General features: G+C 45.1%; 1 protein-coding gene across 1 annotated transcript in view; it reads left to right on the forward strand.

Annotated features, from left to right (window-relative positions):
- TDRD12 (tudor domain containing 12) overlaps positions 1-17,977 on the forward strand; it is a 64,431-nt gene that overhangs the window by 10,937 nt on the left and 35,517 nt on the right. Inside the window, exons 3-8 of the mRNA XM_028123668.2 lie at positions 320-456; positions 2,198-2,317; positions 4,975-5,030; positions 6,242-6,327; positions 9,792-9,981; positions 10,549-10,641. Coding sequence (XP_027979469.2) covers positions 320-456; positions 2,198-2,317; positions 4,975-5,030; positions 6,242-6,327; positions 9,792-9,981; positions 10,549-10,641 — 682 coding nt within the window. The remainder of the gene's footprint in view (positions 1-319; positions 457-2,197; positions 2,318-4,974; positions 5,031-6,241; positions 6,328-9,791; positions 9,982-10,548; positions 10,642-17,977) is intronic.

Genomic DNA, 17,977 nt, shown 5'->3' on the forward strand with positions numbered 1-17,977 from the left:
CCGTGGGACTGTCTGGACGCCAGGCAGCTGTCACTCCTGCCGGGCAGTTTCCTTAAGATGGGGCTGCATTTTCCTTATTTTACTTTCAAAAGCCTGTCCTTAGTGAAGGAGTCAGCATGACTGGAGTAAGAAAAGCCTGAAGTAGGACCGGTGCCCTGTGCTCAGTTTACCACCCAGCAGGGGTCAGCGTGGGCAGCCTCAGCCTTCTCCCCCGCCTTTCCTCTTCCGGCAGGTGGAATGTGGGCTGAGATGGTTTGGGGGTGCCTTTTCGTTCTCTCCTGTGACTGGGGGTTTTAATGCCGAGGTTTTTATTTTATAGGTCTGTGTGGTGTATTGTCAGGAACTGAAGTGCTGGTGCAGGGCTGTTATTAAGTCCATTGTGTCTTCGGCAGACCATTACCTGGCAGAATGTTTCCTTGTGGATTTTGCCAAGTACATCCCAGTGAAATCTAAAAAGTACGTATGTATTTATTTCACCTCGTGCTCTTTAGGAAGACGGATATCGGTTTTAAAGGAGAGGGTCCGTTTTCACAGTGAGAGGATAGAGGTCAGAGAACTAGAACAGAGAACTAAGAACAGAATGTTCTTAGCTTCCCGTGGGGACGACTTGCAGATTCCAGTTCTATACGCAGTTATTGTAGGGGCTGGTGGTCCCAGTGAGGACCCGGGGCAGCTGGGCCCTCCTTCCACCTTCCTTCCAAGGGGCAGTTGCTCACCCGGCCTGTCACTCTCAGCGTGTTCCTGTGATGGGTCCTTCCAGAGGCTGGGCTGCAGGAAAGACTCTACCTGGAAGCAGAAGGTCATCTGGTCCCCACAGGACGGGTGTGTGCTGGGACAGCCTCAGGTAGCCGGGAGCAGAGCACCTGTTCACGTACTCTGGGTCTTTTTCCTTAGCAGAGTGAGGGTGGGACCCACAGTGACTTAAGGTGGGGAGACGGTTCGGAAGCAGCCCTCATTGGCTCCAGGACCACCCATTAACTGCTCATTAGAAAACACTAGCAACACGTCAGCCTTTGTGTTTGTGGTAATTTTTCAGTTTCCTGTCCCAGAGTAAGAGGATATCAGTTTAATAATTAACGTGAGGACTCTTCTTCCGTAAGAGTATTCTTGCAATAAGAGTAAAGCATTTCATGGCAGAAGGTCTTCTCAGACATTGGAAATTCGCAGATACTTAAGAAAAAAAGTAGATGCCTGGGGTGCCTGGGTGGCTCAGTCGTTAAGTGTCTGCCTTCGGCTCGGGTCATGGTTCCAGGGTCCGGGGATCGAGCCCCGCATCGGGCTCCCTGCTGGGGGTGGGGGGGAAGCCTGCTTCTTTCTCTCCCACTCCGCCTGCTTGTGTTCCCTCTCTCGCTGTGTCTCTTTCTGTCAAATAAATAAAATCTTCAAAAAAAAAAAAAAGTAGATGCCTTTCTAGCCTGTGATTCAGCACCTTTATAACCAGAATTGTTATCAAAGTAAATGTTATATTTAATTGTTTGGAAAGATTTTTAGTATTTGGAGTTTTGGGCAAGAGAAGCCCGTGATTAAATATTGTGCAGGGAGGCTTTGAGGGGCACCTTTTTCTGAACTGTGGAGACGAGGTGGTGAGGCTGCCCATACAGGGCATCCAGAACTCCTGTCCAGGAATGGTACGCACAGGCGGTCTCTCGTTGGCCTGAAGAATGGAAATAAAAGTGCTGAGCAACAGATTTATCAAATCTCAGCCCCTCTTTTTGTGCAGAATTGATAAATACTAACTATAAAAACATCTGCTCAAAATCACAAACATCTGCTCATTTACTGAAACCGTAATTCGGGTTGAGTATTAAAATTAGAAATTCAAAAATCTTAAGTAGAACTGACTTCACAGGATTGTTCATTTCCTAATGTTTCTTAGTCTGAGGAGCCTTGTTAGACGTGAATTTTCTAATACTCCCCGCCCCCACACCATGAAGTTTTAATGCCAAAGATACTCTGAATATCCATGCATGCACTCATATATTTTATGCTTTTATACATAAGAAGAGTAAGATTCTTCTCCCTCCTCTGCACTTGGGCAGAGGCCGGCCCACTCTCCCTGCTGCTGGTGGCTGTATTAGAAACAGAAAGAATTGGTTTGGGTGTGTTTTAGGTATGTCAATTTTGGGGGCATACTTTAAAGAAATCTGTTGTATATAAGTTTTCTTTGTAACGGAACTGTTTCTGTTTCACTGTGAAGCATCCGAGTTGCAGTAGAAACTTTTATGCAGCTTCCCTACCGAGCGAAAAAATTCAGGCTGTACTGCACGAAGCCTGTTACGTTACATATTGACTTCTGTGAAGACAGCGCTGAGATTGTGTAAGTACCACTGGCGATGGACGCTGAAGCGTGAGTAAAAGTCTGAAATCGAGTGTAGGAGGTTTATGTGGAGTCTGTTCCCCTTGAGAAGCACTAAGTGGCCTCTCTTCTTCAGGACACATCTGAGTCGGTGTGTGTCGCACCTGGCCCTGAGCGGAGCTCCCGGGGCCAGCCCCCCTTCCAGACGCTGCAGTTGAGGGGGGTGCTGAGCTCTGCGCTCTGCAACTTCTTTTAATTTGCAAAAAGTAATAAACTGTAAAGAGAAAGGATGAAATATAGGGTCATGGAGCATTAAAAAAAAAAGTCCATTGCATTTTTTTCTGGTCCCTAAACCGTGCCCCCCCCCCCCCCACAGCCTCTGGGACCTGTTCAGGCTCTGAACTTGCAGACCTCAGTCAGTACTTTATACATGTTCGTTTGTGTGGAGCCTTTCATGAAAATTAGAACCTACTGCCTTATTTGTAGATTTAAGCCAGGAGTGTGCTGAAGCTCTTCACAAGTACATGTACGACCTTCCACTGTTGGACTTTTCTGGGGTGAATGTAACTGGCTACTTGCTGTATGTGACTGTCCATCTCTTGAGAGCCAGCTAGATTGTTTGCAGGCCACTGTGCGCTGCACATTCCCGTAAGAATACGGATAAATCCAAGTAAAACACGGTGTGGAGATGTGGACGTGCATACTCATATGCACGTATCACCCCCGCCCCCGTCTTTGCCCCGTTTTCCTAGTCTGGGGCCACATTGCCAGTGTTTGTGCAGGACTCACCAGGGTCCCCACACTGGGCACTGCTGTGGCAGGGGTATGGCTGTGCTCCCCACTGTCTGGACCGAGGGCTACCTGAGGTCCTGAGGCAGCCCTCCCCTTCCTCCCTCCTGGTACCCCCAGCCCGAGGACTGTGGTGTTACGGGAAGAAACACTGTGGGCACAGCACAGTTCTGGCTCAACTTGCCTTTCGTGGTGGTGGTGCATTTTGTTCCCTGAACTTGGAAGGCGCCCCTCTTGTGGATGCTTTCGCGGGATCTACGGAGACCTTCCATTCCCACTCCCTGCGCCCCCCCCAGCACCTGTCGTTCCCTGGAGATGGCCAGCCTGCCGTCCTGTGGCTGGCCTCAGAAGCGTCAGTAATGGATGCTGAGTCTGCTCGTCCCTGTGGCCCCCCCACGCCACGGCCGCCTCAGAGACTCTGGGAAAGTGGGTCCCCCACACAGCAGCAACCCCTGCCTCTTCCCTGCCCCTCTTCCAGAGCAGCCAGCCACTCACCCCCCCCAGGGCTGACTCTGCTGCCAGTCTGTCCACACCCAGCTCTCCCCCAGAGTCCCCCTCATCCTCGCCACCTCTGTGTGACCACCTTCCCCAGTCATCGGCACACCCTCCGCGCAGACACACATCCCTTTGTGTGGGCAGTTCATGTAGAATGTCTGTCTCGGTATGTGTGTTACAGTGTGTATAGATTTTGTCGAACGGCCTTCCAGAAGGACTGGCGATGTGTACTCGCTTCACTGGGGCACACAGAGTGTTGCTTTTCCACACAACGTTGACTATCATTAAGCTTTTTCATTTTTGCTTGTTTGCTGTGTGAACATGGTATTTTGTTTCAATTTGTATTTTTCTAACTTGTAAAGTTGGGTGTCTCTTCATGTGGTTATTTGTGTGTGTGCTCGAGAGAGAGAGACAGACACACGGACTGAACGAGTGGTTTACCCGTGAATAGCCTAGACTGATTTTTCTCTTGGGCCATTTTCATATTAGAAATCTGTATTTCATTTTTTTTAAACTTGGTAATTTTTGTGTGTGTAGCAAGGAATTTAGAACTGCTGTCTTAATTTTTTTTTACTTCCTTTTGGGAACCCTTTGTGATTTTCTTGAAGTAATGTGCTAAATATCTTTTTTAGTAAAATAAAATAATACCTTTGCCTAGGCGTGGGACTAAGTGCTTTATGTATATTACCTTATTTGATCCTTAAAGCAGCCCTTGGAGGATGACGGTGGCATCAAACCATCCTTGATTTGGGAAATCAAACCAGCAGAGAAACATAAAACATAGTACTCTACCCTTTCTTAGTTATTTCTGTTCCTTGCTTCGAAATCCTGGTTTCTCTTCATCTTCCACTGCCCACAGCTCTTCTTAAAATCTCCTTTCCAGAGCACAGGAAAGGGCAAGATGGTAGAACGTGGGAGACAGAGGACAGTTGCAGCAGGGTGGGGGTACCGTGAGCGACTGGCTGGTGGCCCTCCGCCCAGCCTCTCTTTCCCTGTGGTCTCACCAGGCCGTACGGAGCCCTCGCTCTGTGCCGGCCTGTGCTGAACACTGCGTGCGCAGCATCCCTGCCCGGGGGGCTTGTGTTGTGGCGGGGAAGACCGATAGGTCCCAGATCACGGGGGACGCTGGTGCTGGGACGGACGATGCCCTGGTGGCAGGCACGGGCTGCTCAGGAAGCCCCAGGGCGGGCCTGTTCTCAGTCTCTGCCCTGGGTGCCGGTGGCAGTGATGAGAGGAGCCTGTTGCAGGGTGCGGGTGGGATTGTCACCCCCAAAGCAGGGCCAGGCATCATACAGCCAACACGTAGTGTCAGAAACATTCAGCGTATGGCTTTGATGCTGGTGCCCTAGCCTCGGATTTTTCTTTGGTAAGGTTGCATCTGTTTACTGTTCCAGACCTGCCAAGAAGTGGGACAGTGCAGCTATTCAGTACTTCCAGAACATCCTAAAAGGTAAGGCAAGTGCATCATTACTGCAGCCTGCTTTGAACTGACGCCCAGGGTGGTTTATTTTTCTGTTGGCAAGGGGGTTTGGGATGTGCGCCTTCAGCTGTTTACCCCTCCTCACAGGGGTTCATCTGTTACTTGGGACTCCTTCCGCCCCATGTCACAGCGACTCTACACCCCTGAAACTTTGGGGGTGGATGTGGACGTTAGTAATTTAGAGTTGAAATGAGAAAGGGGCTCTTTGGGTGAGGGGCCCTCCGTTTGCACGGGAGCTTCGCCCTGCAGAAATAAATGTACGCGCACTTCACAGAGCAACAGGTGATGGAAAGTTGAACTTTTCTCGTGCACATTCATTGTGTCATCGTCGTCATTGCCGATTTCAGATGTGCAGCCCGTCTCAGAGCAGCTGTACGGTGTGCTCTCTTTATCTTCTATTGTTGGCAGTAAAGTGCAGCCTCATGGGCCGTCTGTCCTGACCCCTGGCCGGCAGGAGCCAAGTGCTTGTGCCCGCCGCCCGGGGCTGCTCTGAGAAGCAGGTGTGAAATGCCTGGGGTGCTAGGCCCTCTCCTCCACTGGCCCGCTCTCCGGCTGGAGGAATAGCCACATGCTGGGCCCCGGAGGAACTGGGAGGCTGGGAGGGCCTCTGGCTTTGGAGTCTGGGCCCTTGTGAGCCCATGTCGGTGGGAGGGGGGCCTGCCGGGACATAGCGGTGTGGAGGAGGCAGAGTGCCTGGGACTGCATCCTGCTCTGCAGCTTCCCTGCGGCTTTCTCTGAGCCGGCCTCCTCCCCTGTACATGACCGCGACAGCTGTGAAGTGAAACTGTGCGACGGCCCCGGCGCCTGGAGCTGCTGTTTGGCTGCTTGGGTCTGAGCCGCTGAGAGCTCTGACTGATGGGGTGTTTGCAGGGGGCGATGGACTCAGGTGAAAGACTGAGTGGGAAGGGGATTTGGGAGTCGCTGGAAGGAAGAGGGCCAGGTCCGCTGGAGGAGGCGTTCGCAGGGGGCAGGAGCAGCGGCTGTGGGTGGGGATGGGGAGGGTATGCGCCTGACCCCAGGCCAGGAGAGCCTTGGCCTCCACTTGCCCACCCCCCACCCGCCCCCACCAGGAGGACGCGGTTTGGTATGGTGACTCTGGGTGATGCTTAGTATGGATTACTAGGTGAAATGTAATTGTTTCAATGTCAGCTGACTTATTTTTTTCCCTCTATGTTATTTAGCAACCACCCAGGTGGAAGCCAAGTTGTGTGCCGTGGAAGAAGATACTTTTGAGGTCTACCTTTATGCAACTATAAGAAATGAAAAAGTGAGTGAAAGAATTGTGTTTTAAAAATGTTTCATTCTTATTTTTTTTATTTGAACAAAACAGAGTAAACATCAAGGAAAAGAATGTCATTCACACAGCATGGAAATTTTTCGTTTTGTCTTTTGGTTTTTTTTGGAGAGAGGGCTGGGGAGGGCTGAGGGAGAAAATCTCAGGCAGGCTCTGTGCTGAGTGCAGAGCCCAACACGGGGCTCCATCTCAAGACTCTGAGATCATGACGTGAAACCAAGAGTCGGACGCTTAATGGACTGTGCCACCCAGGCGCCCCAGGCCTTCTGCATTTTTAAGTGGAATTCTATAAAGGAGAACTGGCCCTTCTCCCCCATTTATCAATTGGTACAGTAATTTATCTTAGTGCTGATTCTTGGCTGTTTGTTTTACTCTAGGGGATAGAATGCATTACTGTCGTTATTTTCTTCAATTTGTCCCAGATTTGGCCATTAGCAGCTTCTTCAAAGTGGCTTACGTGTCCTTTCAGTGTGCCCCCTCATGGCCGGAAACTTTCTATTTTTGGTACCAGGAGATGCTCTAGGTTAATTTTGTCATTCTCCAGCCCAGCCCTAGAATCAACCACTTCTCAAAGAAGAGTGGTATTCGTATTCAGATAGCAAGACTGGGGCACGAGATGTGCTCCCTGCTGCTGGGGTGTCGCTGCTCGTAGGCCCTCTCCGCAGACAGTTAGGAAGTAGGTGTATATGCACTACTACACACACACATGGATTGATGCCTGGATCTGTCTGTCTGGACGGGGCGCCTGGTGGCTCAGGGCCGTGAGATGGAGCCCCACGTCGGGCTGTGTGCTGGGCGTGTAGCCTGCCTAAGATTCTCTCTCTCCCTCTCTCTGCCCCTCCCTTGCTCACACATGCGCACACTCATCCCCCCCCCCCTCAAAAAAAGAGCTCTGGTACCTCTCATTCCAGTCCAGCTTCACAGGATTCTCTGTGGCCCTCCCCGTTCCGTGACACGTTTCCAACAGTGAGAAACCTGCTCTTGTTAGCTACGTTATAATTAATTCAATTAATCTTAATATTTACATAAAGTAATTCCAGAATTGCTAACCCACATTCCTGTGAAAAAGAAGTTTGTCTAAAGGCAAATAGCATGCAACCAAAACACTATATCCTGAAGTTACTTAGGTTAGTTCTTTTCTTCCCCTCCGTCTTCATTGTGTTGATGTTATTCATTTACAGTAAGGTTCATTTGTTAGTCTTCGTGGTGCAGTTTGGATTCCTCCTCGTCTTTGTAAGTTTCACCGGTGACTTTTCATTGCTTATTTTAGTTTGGTAAAAATAACAAAATGCTGCTGTTGGACTGGTATGGTGAAACATCTTTAAACTTTTCTACTGACCTGCTTCTTCTTGCTTTTCAAGTAGGTCTCTTTCCCTCTGTGGCCCTACTTCACGGTGGGGGAGTGCAGAGGGTAAGCTTCTTAGCAGAGAGGACTTAGAGCAGATGCGTGAGGTCATCATTGCCAGAAAAAGAAAAACAGAGCCTGGCATCCTTTTCCAGCTCCCTGAGGAAGCACAAGGATATGCCAGGGTTTTCTCTTTTTGGCCTGGCTTCTTTCATGCAACAAAATTACTTTAGCATATATCCACATTGTCCCTTTTATTGTCAAATACTCTTCTGTTGTCCAGATATTATACAGTGGATTTACCTGTTCATGTCTTTTGGACATTTGAGTTGTGGCCAGTTTGGCGCTGTTACAGATAAAGCTGCTATGAAAATTCATGTGCATTTCTTCCTGTGAACCTATACATTCATTTCTCTTGGGTGAGGACCTAGGAGTCAAATATCTGGATGGGATTGTAGGTAGTAAGAGACTGCCAAATGGTTTTCCAAAGCGGTTAACTATTGTACACTCCCATCAGCAATGGATGAGAGCCTCAGTTCCTTCATGTCCTCTTCAGTGCTTGGATGGCTACTTTGATGGATGCATAGAAGTATCTCATCGTGGCTTAACTTTGCATTTCCCTAATGACTTATGACGATGAGTGTCTCTTCATATGCTATTTGCAATCTGTATATCTTCTTTGATGAAGTGTGCATTCAGATCTTTTGCCCATTTTTTGGATGCCTTTTTATTTTTTAAAGATTTTATTTATTTATTTGACAGACACAGTGAGAGAGGGAACACAAGCAGGGGGAGTGGGAGAGGGAGAAGCAGGCTTCCTGCTGAGCAGGGAGCCCCATGTGGGGCGCGGCTCGATCCCAGGACCCTGGGATCATGACCTGAGCTGAAGGCAAATACTTAACGACTGAGCCAGCCAGGCACCCCTGGATAATTTTTTAAATTGAAGTATAGTTGATACACGATGTTTCAGGTGTACAGTACAGTGATTTGACGAGTCTGTACCTTATGCTGTGCTCACCACACAACACCATTACAATACCATTGACTCTATTCCTGATGAACCTTTTATTCCCAAGACTTACTCATTCCATACTGAAGGCCTGTATCTCCCTCTCCCCTTCACCCTTTTTGTGCACCCGCTCCCCTCGCCCCTCTGGCCTCCATCAGTTCTTAGTATTTATGGGTCTGTTTGTGCTATTTGTTTATTCATTTGTTTTTTATATTCCACCTGTAAGTAAAATCATATGGTGTTTGTCCTTCTGTCTTATTTCACCTAATATGATACTCTCTAGGTCCATTCATGTTGCAAATGGAAGAATCTCATCTTTTTATGGCTGAGTAATATTCCATTGTATTTTGCCCATTTTTTAATTGGTTTGTTTATCATCTTTTTATTGCATTTTGAGAGTTCTTTATATATTCTGGGTACATGTCCATCCAGATACCAGATTTAAAAATTTTCTCTCTGTGGATTGCCCTTCATCTCTCTCTCTTTTTTTTAAAGATTTTATTTATTTGAAGAGACACAGCAAGAGAGGGAACACAAACAGGGCGAATAGGAGTTGGAGAAGCAGGCTCCTGCTGAGCAGGGAGCCTGATGTGGGGCTCGATCCCAGAACGCTGGAATCATGACCTGAGCTGAAGGCAGACGCTTAATGACTGAGCCTCCCAGGCACCCCTGCCCTTCGTCTCTTAACAATGCCTTTTGAAGAGTGGAAATTTTTAAATTTTGATACAGTCTAAAATTTAAATTTTTAAATTTTTATCAGTTTTTCTTTTTATGATTTGAGCTTTGTCTTTGTCATCCCCCCAGGTCTTTGCCCAGCAAAGTCATGTTAACTCCCCAATGCTTCTGCTCAAGAAGATATTTCTTATATTTTGTACAGATTCTTAATGTTTTTCTTACCAGGAGGGTTGGTCAGAAGTATCTAGTCCTCTGTTACCAGAGCAGAAGTTAAGAGATCGGTTTCTATCAAATTACGTTCTATAAAATTTTTTCTGAAGATTGAAATTTGGGGTTAAGTTTGGGATATTTTCTGAACAGTCACTTGACTCTATTTGTCTTATTCATGGAATGTTGAAAATTGTACAGGTCTGTGTTAATGATGATCTGGTTGCGAAGAACTTCGCTCGTTACATATCACCCAAGAAGAATAAAAACATTGATTCTGTAGAGAAATCAAGATTGAGTATAAAGTCAGCATCCTTTTCCAGTAAACTCAATCCAGCGCTTACTCTTTGGCCCATGTTTTTGCAAGGAAAAGACCCACAAGGAATGGAAAGTGAGTGGATTCTCACCAATACATATTTCTTTTAAACTGTCCTATTTATATGAATCATATTGTACTGATGTAAGTTTTACAAACTTTTCCCCATATGGAGGCAGAGACTTGGACTATTAAAATATTAAAATCTAATATTTTAATTTTAATCCTGGTGAGTTTGTGACAGGTTTTGAAGTCCTGAGTTACTGTAGTTTGTTTTTATGAGACCAGAAAAAAAAACGGTTCTCAATTTCTTACTAACATGGAGTTACATTTTCAGAAGTCCGTAAGTTTATAATTTAAAGATGTTACCAAAACAAGGCCAAATGTTTACCACTTTAGACCCATTTAAGAAGAGCTGTTTATTAGTAGGGAAATACGAGAGGAGACCGTCGTGGACAGTGGAAACAATTTTTTAAGTGTTTCTCTCTCAATTCAGTTTTCCTTAATCGTTCACACTCCTTTCCTGCCCCGAGTTAGGGCTCCTGTGACCTCCCAGCAAAAAAGTAGTATGCCACTGAGTTTTGCATTTGTCATTTGGGTTTTATTTCATGCTGTAATCCTGAATTGTGTTCTTTCTGTCAGATTCACATGGTTTAACTTTTCTGGCTCAGTCCCTCCAGCATCCGGGGCCCAAGGGTGTTGTTGGTGACCTTGGGCCAACTGCTATATATCTGGGTAAGTTCACTTGCCTTATTTCATAGGCAGCTTAAAAGAACACTCTCAACGGTCTAAAGATTGTAAGGATTGTTTAGAAGGGCTGTGGTAATTCTCTCAATCTCATGGAACCAGTTTACGATGCAGATGCTGACAGAGATAATTTGGCCTTGCAGTTCTTAACTTAGAGGACTTTTTTAAAAAAGATTAATGTATGAGAGAGCGAGCATGAGCCGGCCAGGGCAGGGGACAGACAGAGAGAATCCCAAGCAGACTCCCTGCTGAGCACAGAGTGCTGTGCACCACCCTGAGATCATGACCTGAGCTGAAATCATGAGTTGGATGCTTAACCGACTGAGCCCCCCCCCGCCGGGCGCCCCCTTACTTAGAGGTTTTACTGTAGCAGGCATTTGTTTACGTGTAGAGCTGATTTATTTCAGCCCAGCCATACACCGGTGATTATTATTTGTTCTCAGAGTGTATGTATGCATTTGTGAGTGATTTTCATTTTAAACAGTGGAGCACATAAAAGAAAGAGGCATTTAGGAGGGTAGAAATACCCAGTCTTTAACTCTGTATCTCCAAGGAACATAACCGGTGGGAATTGTTGGACCAGAGTGGAACCTGCCAGCCCCTTTGATTCTTGGTCACCCTCTGTGGTAATTCCTGCACCACTCCCCTCTTCGTCCCGCGCGTGTGCACCGAGTATTTCATGCACGTACGTTGTAAACCTCAACTGAGTTAAAGCTTTTGCCAACGAAGTCACCCCTACAGTTAGCATTCTTTTTATTTACTTTGATAATGTTGTTTATCGTAGAATACAGATACTCAAAGTTTTAAAAACCTGTCATCTTTAATAGCTACTTACTAAAATATGAGAGTCTTGTTTTCCAGTTCTAAGGGTTGTGTATAACATTTTTATCTCACAGAAATTCTATACATACCCCTATGTAGTGTTTTTCAGTTAACATACGGATGAACTTCTTTCTAGGTCAAATATGTCCAGGATCACTTGAGTTTTAAGGACATGAGTTCTGACGTGAGACAGATGGGATGTTGGTGTCCTTCCTCCTGTGTGACTTGGGGGGCAGGCACCGTTCCCATTGCAGTGACTTGATTAAACAGGCCATCCACACACACAGTTGACATGGCCCGTGGCTGACATGGCACATGCGGCCCCCACCCTCTGTTCTGATGTGCCTCCTGCAGGGGTCTCAGCTGAGAGTTCCTGCTGAAACATGCCCCTGTTGCTGATGGCAGAAAGACACATGGAAATAGAAATATGGGCCCGCTTTTACTGGAGCATGAAAAATGCCAAGCACTTTATGTTGTGTTTAATCAGTGCCCAGCTTTCCATCACATGAATATGTCATCATTTTTGCTTTTTTTTTTTTTTTTTTAAGTAGCCCCAGGTTTCTGGACAGTAACCATTTCCCACTTCTCCTTACTGTGGTCAGTGTCAGGATGCACTGTGTATGTCTTTTTTTTTTTTTTTTTAAGATTTATTTATTTGATAGAGGCACAGTGAGAGAGGGGACACAAACAGAGGGAGGGGGAGAGGGAGAAGCAGGCCTCCTGCTGAGCAGGGAGCCAGACGTGGGGCTCAATCCCAGGACCCTGGGATCATGACCTGAGCTGAAGGCAGACGCTTAACCAACTGAGCCACCCAGGTGCCCCAGCACTGTGTGTGTCTTTGAAAAGGAAAAGTTTGATGGTAAAAGAAAGGAAAGCCGATGCGAGATGTAACTGATTGTCATGGGAAAACAAAATTATTAGGTGTTACTTACCCAAGCAAAGATTTCCTTTTCCTTGTAGTCATGGTAAGAAGATATTTCAACTGTATTTTAATTATTTTTTGGTACTTCTTGAAATTGTCTTACATTTTTAAAATCAAAGCATCATACTTTGTTAATACTTGGTTAAACAATCAAATAGCACAGAAGGAGTGAAAAGTGATGAGAAGTAATCTTCTCTTTCTAGCCTCTCCTCAGCTGAGGCTGCTCCCGAGAGGTAAACCTTTATCGTTCCCCTTACCTTTTTACTTTGGTGGTTGTCTCCAGATTTTGAAACCCTTACAATTAATTTACCATTTCTAGGCTTATCACTTAGTTCTAGACCTGTCTTGACTTTTTTTTTTTAAGATTTATTCATTTGAGAGAGAGAGAGAGAGCATGCACGAGTGGGGGGTGAGGCAGGGCAGAGGGAGAAGCAGGCTCCCCACTGAGCAGGGAGCCCCATGTGGGACTTGATCCCAGGACCCTGGGATCATGACCTGAGCCGAAGGCAGACGCTCAACTGACTGAGCACCCAGGCGCCCCCCTGTCTTGACTTCTCTGACAGACTAGCTCACACACCCCTGAGCCATGTATATGTATTCATCAGCCATTCTGGAAGTGCCCGTGCATATCAGGACTGCTCTAGGGGCTCAGCAGGGAAGGAAACAAGTCTGCCTTCACGGGGCTTTACATCTGTTTTCGCAATGAGATTTTTATTTTAGGATAATCACAGACTTACAGAAGAGTTGGAGAACTTTGCAGAGAACTCTTTCTAAAGCATGTGAGGATAAGTTGCTGACTGGATCTCTCCCTGATACTTGAGTGTGTTTTTCCCAGCAACAAGGATATTCTCAAAAATACTCACAATACAGGGCGCCTGGGTGGCTCAGTCGTTAAGTGCCTGCCTTCGGCTCAGGTCATGATCCGAGGGTCCTGGGATAGAGCCCCACATCGGACTCCCTGCTCCACAGGAAGCCTGCTTCTCCCCCTCCCCCTCCCCCTGCTTGTGTTCCCTCTCTGGCTGTGTCTCTCTGTCAAATAAGTAAATAAAATCTTTAAAAAAAAAATTCACAGTACAGCCATACAGGTCAGAAAACTGACATTGGTACATTGCGATCACCTAAACCTCAGACGCCATTCAGGTTCAGTCACTCTTCCCTGTGACTCCTTTATGGCAGGAGGGTGCAGCTCAGCATCCCTTGTTGTGTTCCGCCGTCACGCCTCTCTCCTCCTTCAGTCTGGAATGGTTCCTCAGTCTTCCCTTCACTTTTATGACCTTGACACTTGGAAAGACTATAGACTGGCTGCTTAGTAGAATGTCTCAATTGTGTAAGATTGAGCCTACACACCCGTGGCAGGGATCCCTCAAGAGCGACACTGGGTTCATCTCATTCCACCTTACCAGCGGACATAAAACTTTGATGTGTCCCAGTACTGGTGAGGGTTCCTTTGATCGCTTAATTAATTAGCATCTGCCAGGCTTCTCCACTGAAAGTTACTCTTCACCTTGCAGATATTTTGTTGGCTGTTGCTATCATTCCTTTTCATTTGCTCATTAATCCACATCAGTATAGATTCCTATTTGAGACCCTGAAGTGGTTCAACCAGTTCCCCAAGTTCCCCTGGTTCCTTTGAATGGAGAATGGCATTTTGAAACATCTGGGAGCTGGGTGTGTTCGTTTCTGTTGTGGTGGTTGCTCCCAGGCCCTTCAGTGGACAGAGCTGGGGACTGGGTGTGTGTGCATCCATGCTCATGTATACACTTACATCTCTATAGATTTTATATTTGTTGTGATCTAGGTACTGGAAACCAGGAGTTGACACCAATATCTCGAATTGAGATCCTGCTGCTGCTGGATTATTCTAGTTTTCTGCCTTCCCAAATTTGTCATGTTCCTCTGTGACTAAGATTCCTATCTGCCTTTATTCCTACTATAGATACTTATGGGGTCAGTCCTTCTAGATGAGCAACCACTCTTTGCTTGTGTAAGTAACCAGTTCTTCACGGCCATTACTACCCTTTTTGTACAGATGTGCTCCCCACTCCATTCGCTGACAGCACACCACTCAAACCTCCCCTGCCTCCATCACTCACCTAGTTCAGGCTGATACCGTCCCCCTGCCACACACAAAGCCTCCCTGTGGACACTCTCCTCATTTCATGTAGACGTAGGTCCACCCCCACTTGGGTTCTGCATTCCCACGTAGGGTTGCCCCTCATTCCCACCCTTGCAAAGGCACCCTCCTCACCCTACTTGGCTCCAGGTCTCTTCCCTCTTCCACCCCCCTAGTGCTCACCTCACTCTGCTTGGGCTCCCATGTCCTGCTCTCCATCACCAAGGGTCCTTCCTCTGCCTGCACAGATCAGATGCCCTCTTCTCTGCTCCACCTACCAGTTTGAGGACTGAGTTGTGTGAGTTTTGGCAGACTGGCTTTCGAGGAATTGATCCGGTTCATCTAGGTTACCAGATTTGTGAACGTAGAGTTGTTCATGGTATTCCTTATTTGTCCTTTCCATGTCCATAGGACCTGTAGTGATGTTTATTCTTTCATTTCTGATGCTTGTAATTTGTGTCATCTGTGTTTTTCTTTGTTAGCTTGGCTAGAGGCGTATTGTTTTTATTGATCCTTTTCAAAGAAAATCATGCCGTGGACTGAGTTGTGTGCCCTGGCCCTAACACCCCCAATATGACTGTATTGAGAGATAGCATCTTTAAGAGGTAATTAGGTTAAATGAGGTCGTAAGAGTGGAGCCCTAATTCTCTAGGGCTGATGCCCTTGTAAGAAGAGGAAGAGACACGAGAGCGCTCCCTCTCCTCCATGGGGGAATACACGAGAAGGCAGCCGTTTCCAGGCTAGGAGGATATCTCTCACCAATTATTGGCTTGAGATTTATCTTCTTTTCTTATATATACATTTAATGCTATAAATTGCCTTCCAAATACTGTTTTTACTACATCCCACAAATTTTGATAAGCTATATCATAATTTTCATTTAGTTTAAACTATTTTTAAGTTTCTCAAGATCTCTTCTTGATCCAGGTGTTATTTAGAAGTGTGTTGTTTAATCTCTCACTATTTGGGGATTTTTCCAGCTATCTTTTTGTTTCTGAGTCAGTTTAATTCCATTATGGTCTGAAAGTATACATTGTATAGTTTCTATTCTTTTTAAACTTTTCATGTGTTTTTATGGCCTATATTGTTTTATGGTTCAGAGTGTGTTCTGTTTAGGTATATGTTCCATGTGAGTTTGAGAAGAGTGTAGTGTGCTGTTGAGTGAAGTAGGCTATAGATCTCAGTTACATTCAGTAGATTGATGGTAGTGTTGAACTCAGCTATATCCTTATGATTTCCTGCCTGCTCGCTCTGTTCATTTCTGATAGTGGAGTGTTCAAGTTTCCAACTGTCATTGTGAACTCATCTGTTTCTCCTTGCAATTCTGTCCATTTTTGCCTCCCATAGTGTGATGATCTCTTGTTAGGCACATCCACCTTAAGGACTGCTAGGTCTTCTTGGAGAATTGACTCCTTTATCATTATGTAATGCCTCTGTCCTTCATAATTTTCCTTGTTCTGAAGTCCACTTTATCTGAAATCAGTATAGCTACTTCAGCTTTCTTTGATGAGTGTTAGCATGGTGTATCTCTCTCCATTCTCTTAATTTCTGTCTTTATACTTAAAAGTGGGTTTCCTGTAGACAACATCTAGTTGGGTCTTGTTTTTATTCACTCTGACAACCTCTTTGATTGGTGTATTTAGACCATTGCCATTTAAAGTGACTATTGGTAGAGTTGGATTAATGTTGACTATATCTGTTACTGTTTTCTATTCATTCCCTTGTTTTTTGCTCCTATTTTTATCTTCCACTCTTTGTCTGCCATCTGTAGTTGTAATTAAGCACTTTATATGATTCTGTTTTCTTTCCTTTCTTAGCATATCAGTTATACTTCTTTTTCACTTTCTTCAGTGGGTGCCTTAGGGTTTACAACATGCATTTACAACCAATCCAAGTCCACTTTTAGGTAACACTGTACCACCTCACAGGTAGTACGAGTATGATGACCAAATATTCCTAATCCCTACCTCTTGTCCCTAGCATCGTTGTCATTCATTTGACTTCTACATCCGCACACATGGGCATATATATATAGTCGACCTTGAAAATAAAACAGGCAGTTATTTTACCAGCAAGTGGGTTTATATGGCAATAGTAGAGAATTACAGTTCACGACAGGCAAGCTACAGCAAAACTACGTGGGAATGCAGAGCACAAAGGAGAGGAACGCTCTTTTATAGAGAAAAGGGGGAAATTGGGAGGGGCCGTTATCAACAAAAAGTCCACTGAAGTAAACTGGGAGTCCAAAATGTAGTGGCTCTTCATTGGCTGAGTTGTAACAGTCTCTCATTGGCTGGGCTGTTGCTCGGCAAGGAGAAAATCTTCTTCCCCCTCCCAGGGTAAGTAAAGTAGGCTTCTTCCTGTTGGAAAATGCAAGGTACATCTCTTCCTGTTGGGTCAACAAGGGGCTGTGAGGAATGGTACAGCCTGAGAGCTCCCCCTTCTGGCTTCCCAACTCCATCTTAAATTAGGTTATTAATGTTATTAGGATTATTATTGCCCAGCTGGTTTATTTTTTTCTTTCTCAGGTACATATTTTAGTACTTTCAGAAGGGGATTGTGGGTAATAGATGTTAATATCTGGTAATAGTTAAACCAGATGTGGTATGCCAGGTTCTTAGTTATTTTCCTTCAACAGTGGAGATAGTACATTTTCTCCTAATTTGTCAATCTGTTGGTTATTCTTTTGTAAGTGATTAGTATGTTCTATTGATTTTTTTTAGTTTTTTCTCTTTATCCTTGATATTCTGCTGTTTCTTTACAATGTGTCTAAGAGTGGATGGTTCAAATTTATTCTGTTAACACTTGGAATTTTTCAATTATAGAATTCATGTATAACCTGAATTTCTGAAAAGTATTAGATGTTAATGTTTTTAAAAATTTTATCCTCCTTCCTCTTAGATGTAGATTAGTGTTTCTCCATTTATGATCTGTTTTTCATAGCTTTCTTTTGCATTTTCTTTTTATTTCTCTGAACTTAGCTTTGAAACGTTTTCTTAGTTCTTTATATTACCATTTTTCTCTTAGCTTCCAACTTAGTATTAACTTCCTGTATTGAGTTTTCAATTTGATGACTATTTCTTGCTGCTTAGAGTTCTGATAAGTTCTTTTTTATGTCTGCCTATCTTTTTATATCCACCTGCTTTGTTTCATGACTATGAATCCTTTTTATCTCTTGGACATCTTAAGTGTATTTATTTTAGAGTCCTTTTCTGATGCTCTTTTATAAATTTCCTCAGGTGTGAATCTCTGCTCCCTGACAAAACCTTTGTGGGTTTTTTGTTTTTTTTTTTAACATTTATGATGGCATTGATTTGTGGACTTTGTGGTTTTGTTTGAAAGCTTGTGTTGCATGGACATTTATTTTCTCTCAACAAATTTCGTCCATCACCTTCACTTCTGAATCCAGATCAGAGTTTTTATTTTTGGCTATAACATCACACCCTGAAGGGAGAATGTATTTTCAG

Source organism: Eumetopias jubatus, unplaced genomic scaffold (genome assembly GCF_037043125.1).
Source record: "Eumetopias jubatus isolate StellerSeaLion01/CBP00866 unplaced genomic scaffold, mEumJub1_p1.0 scaffold_10, whole genome shotgun sequence".
Classification (NCBI taxonomy): Eukaryota; Metazoa; Chordata; class Mammalia; order Carnivora; family Otariidae; genus Eumetopias; species Eumetopias jubatus.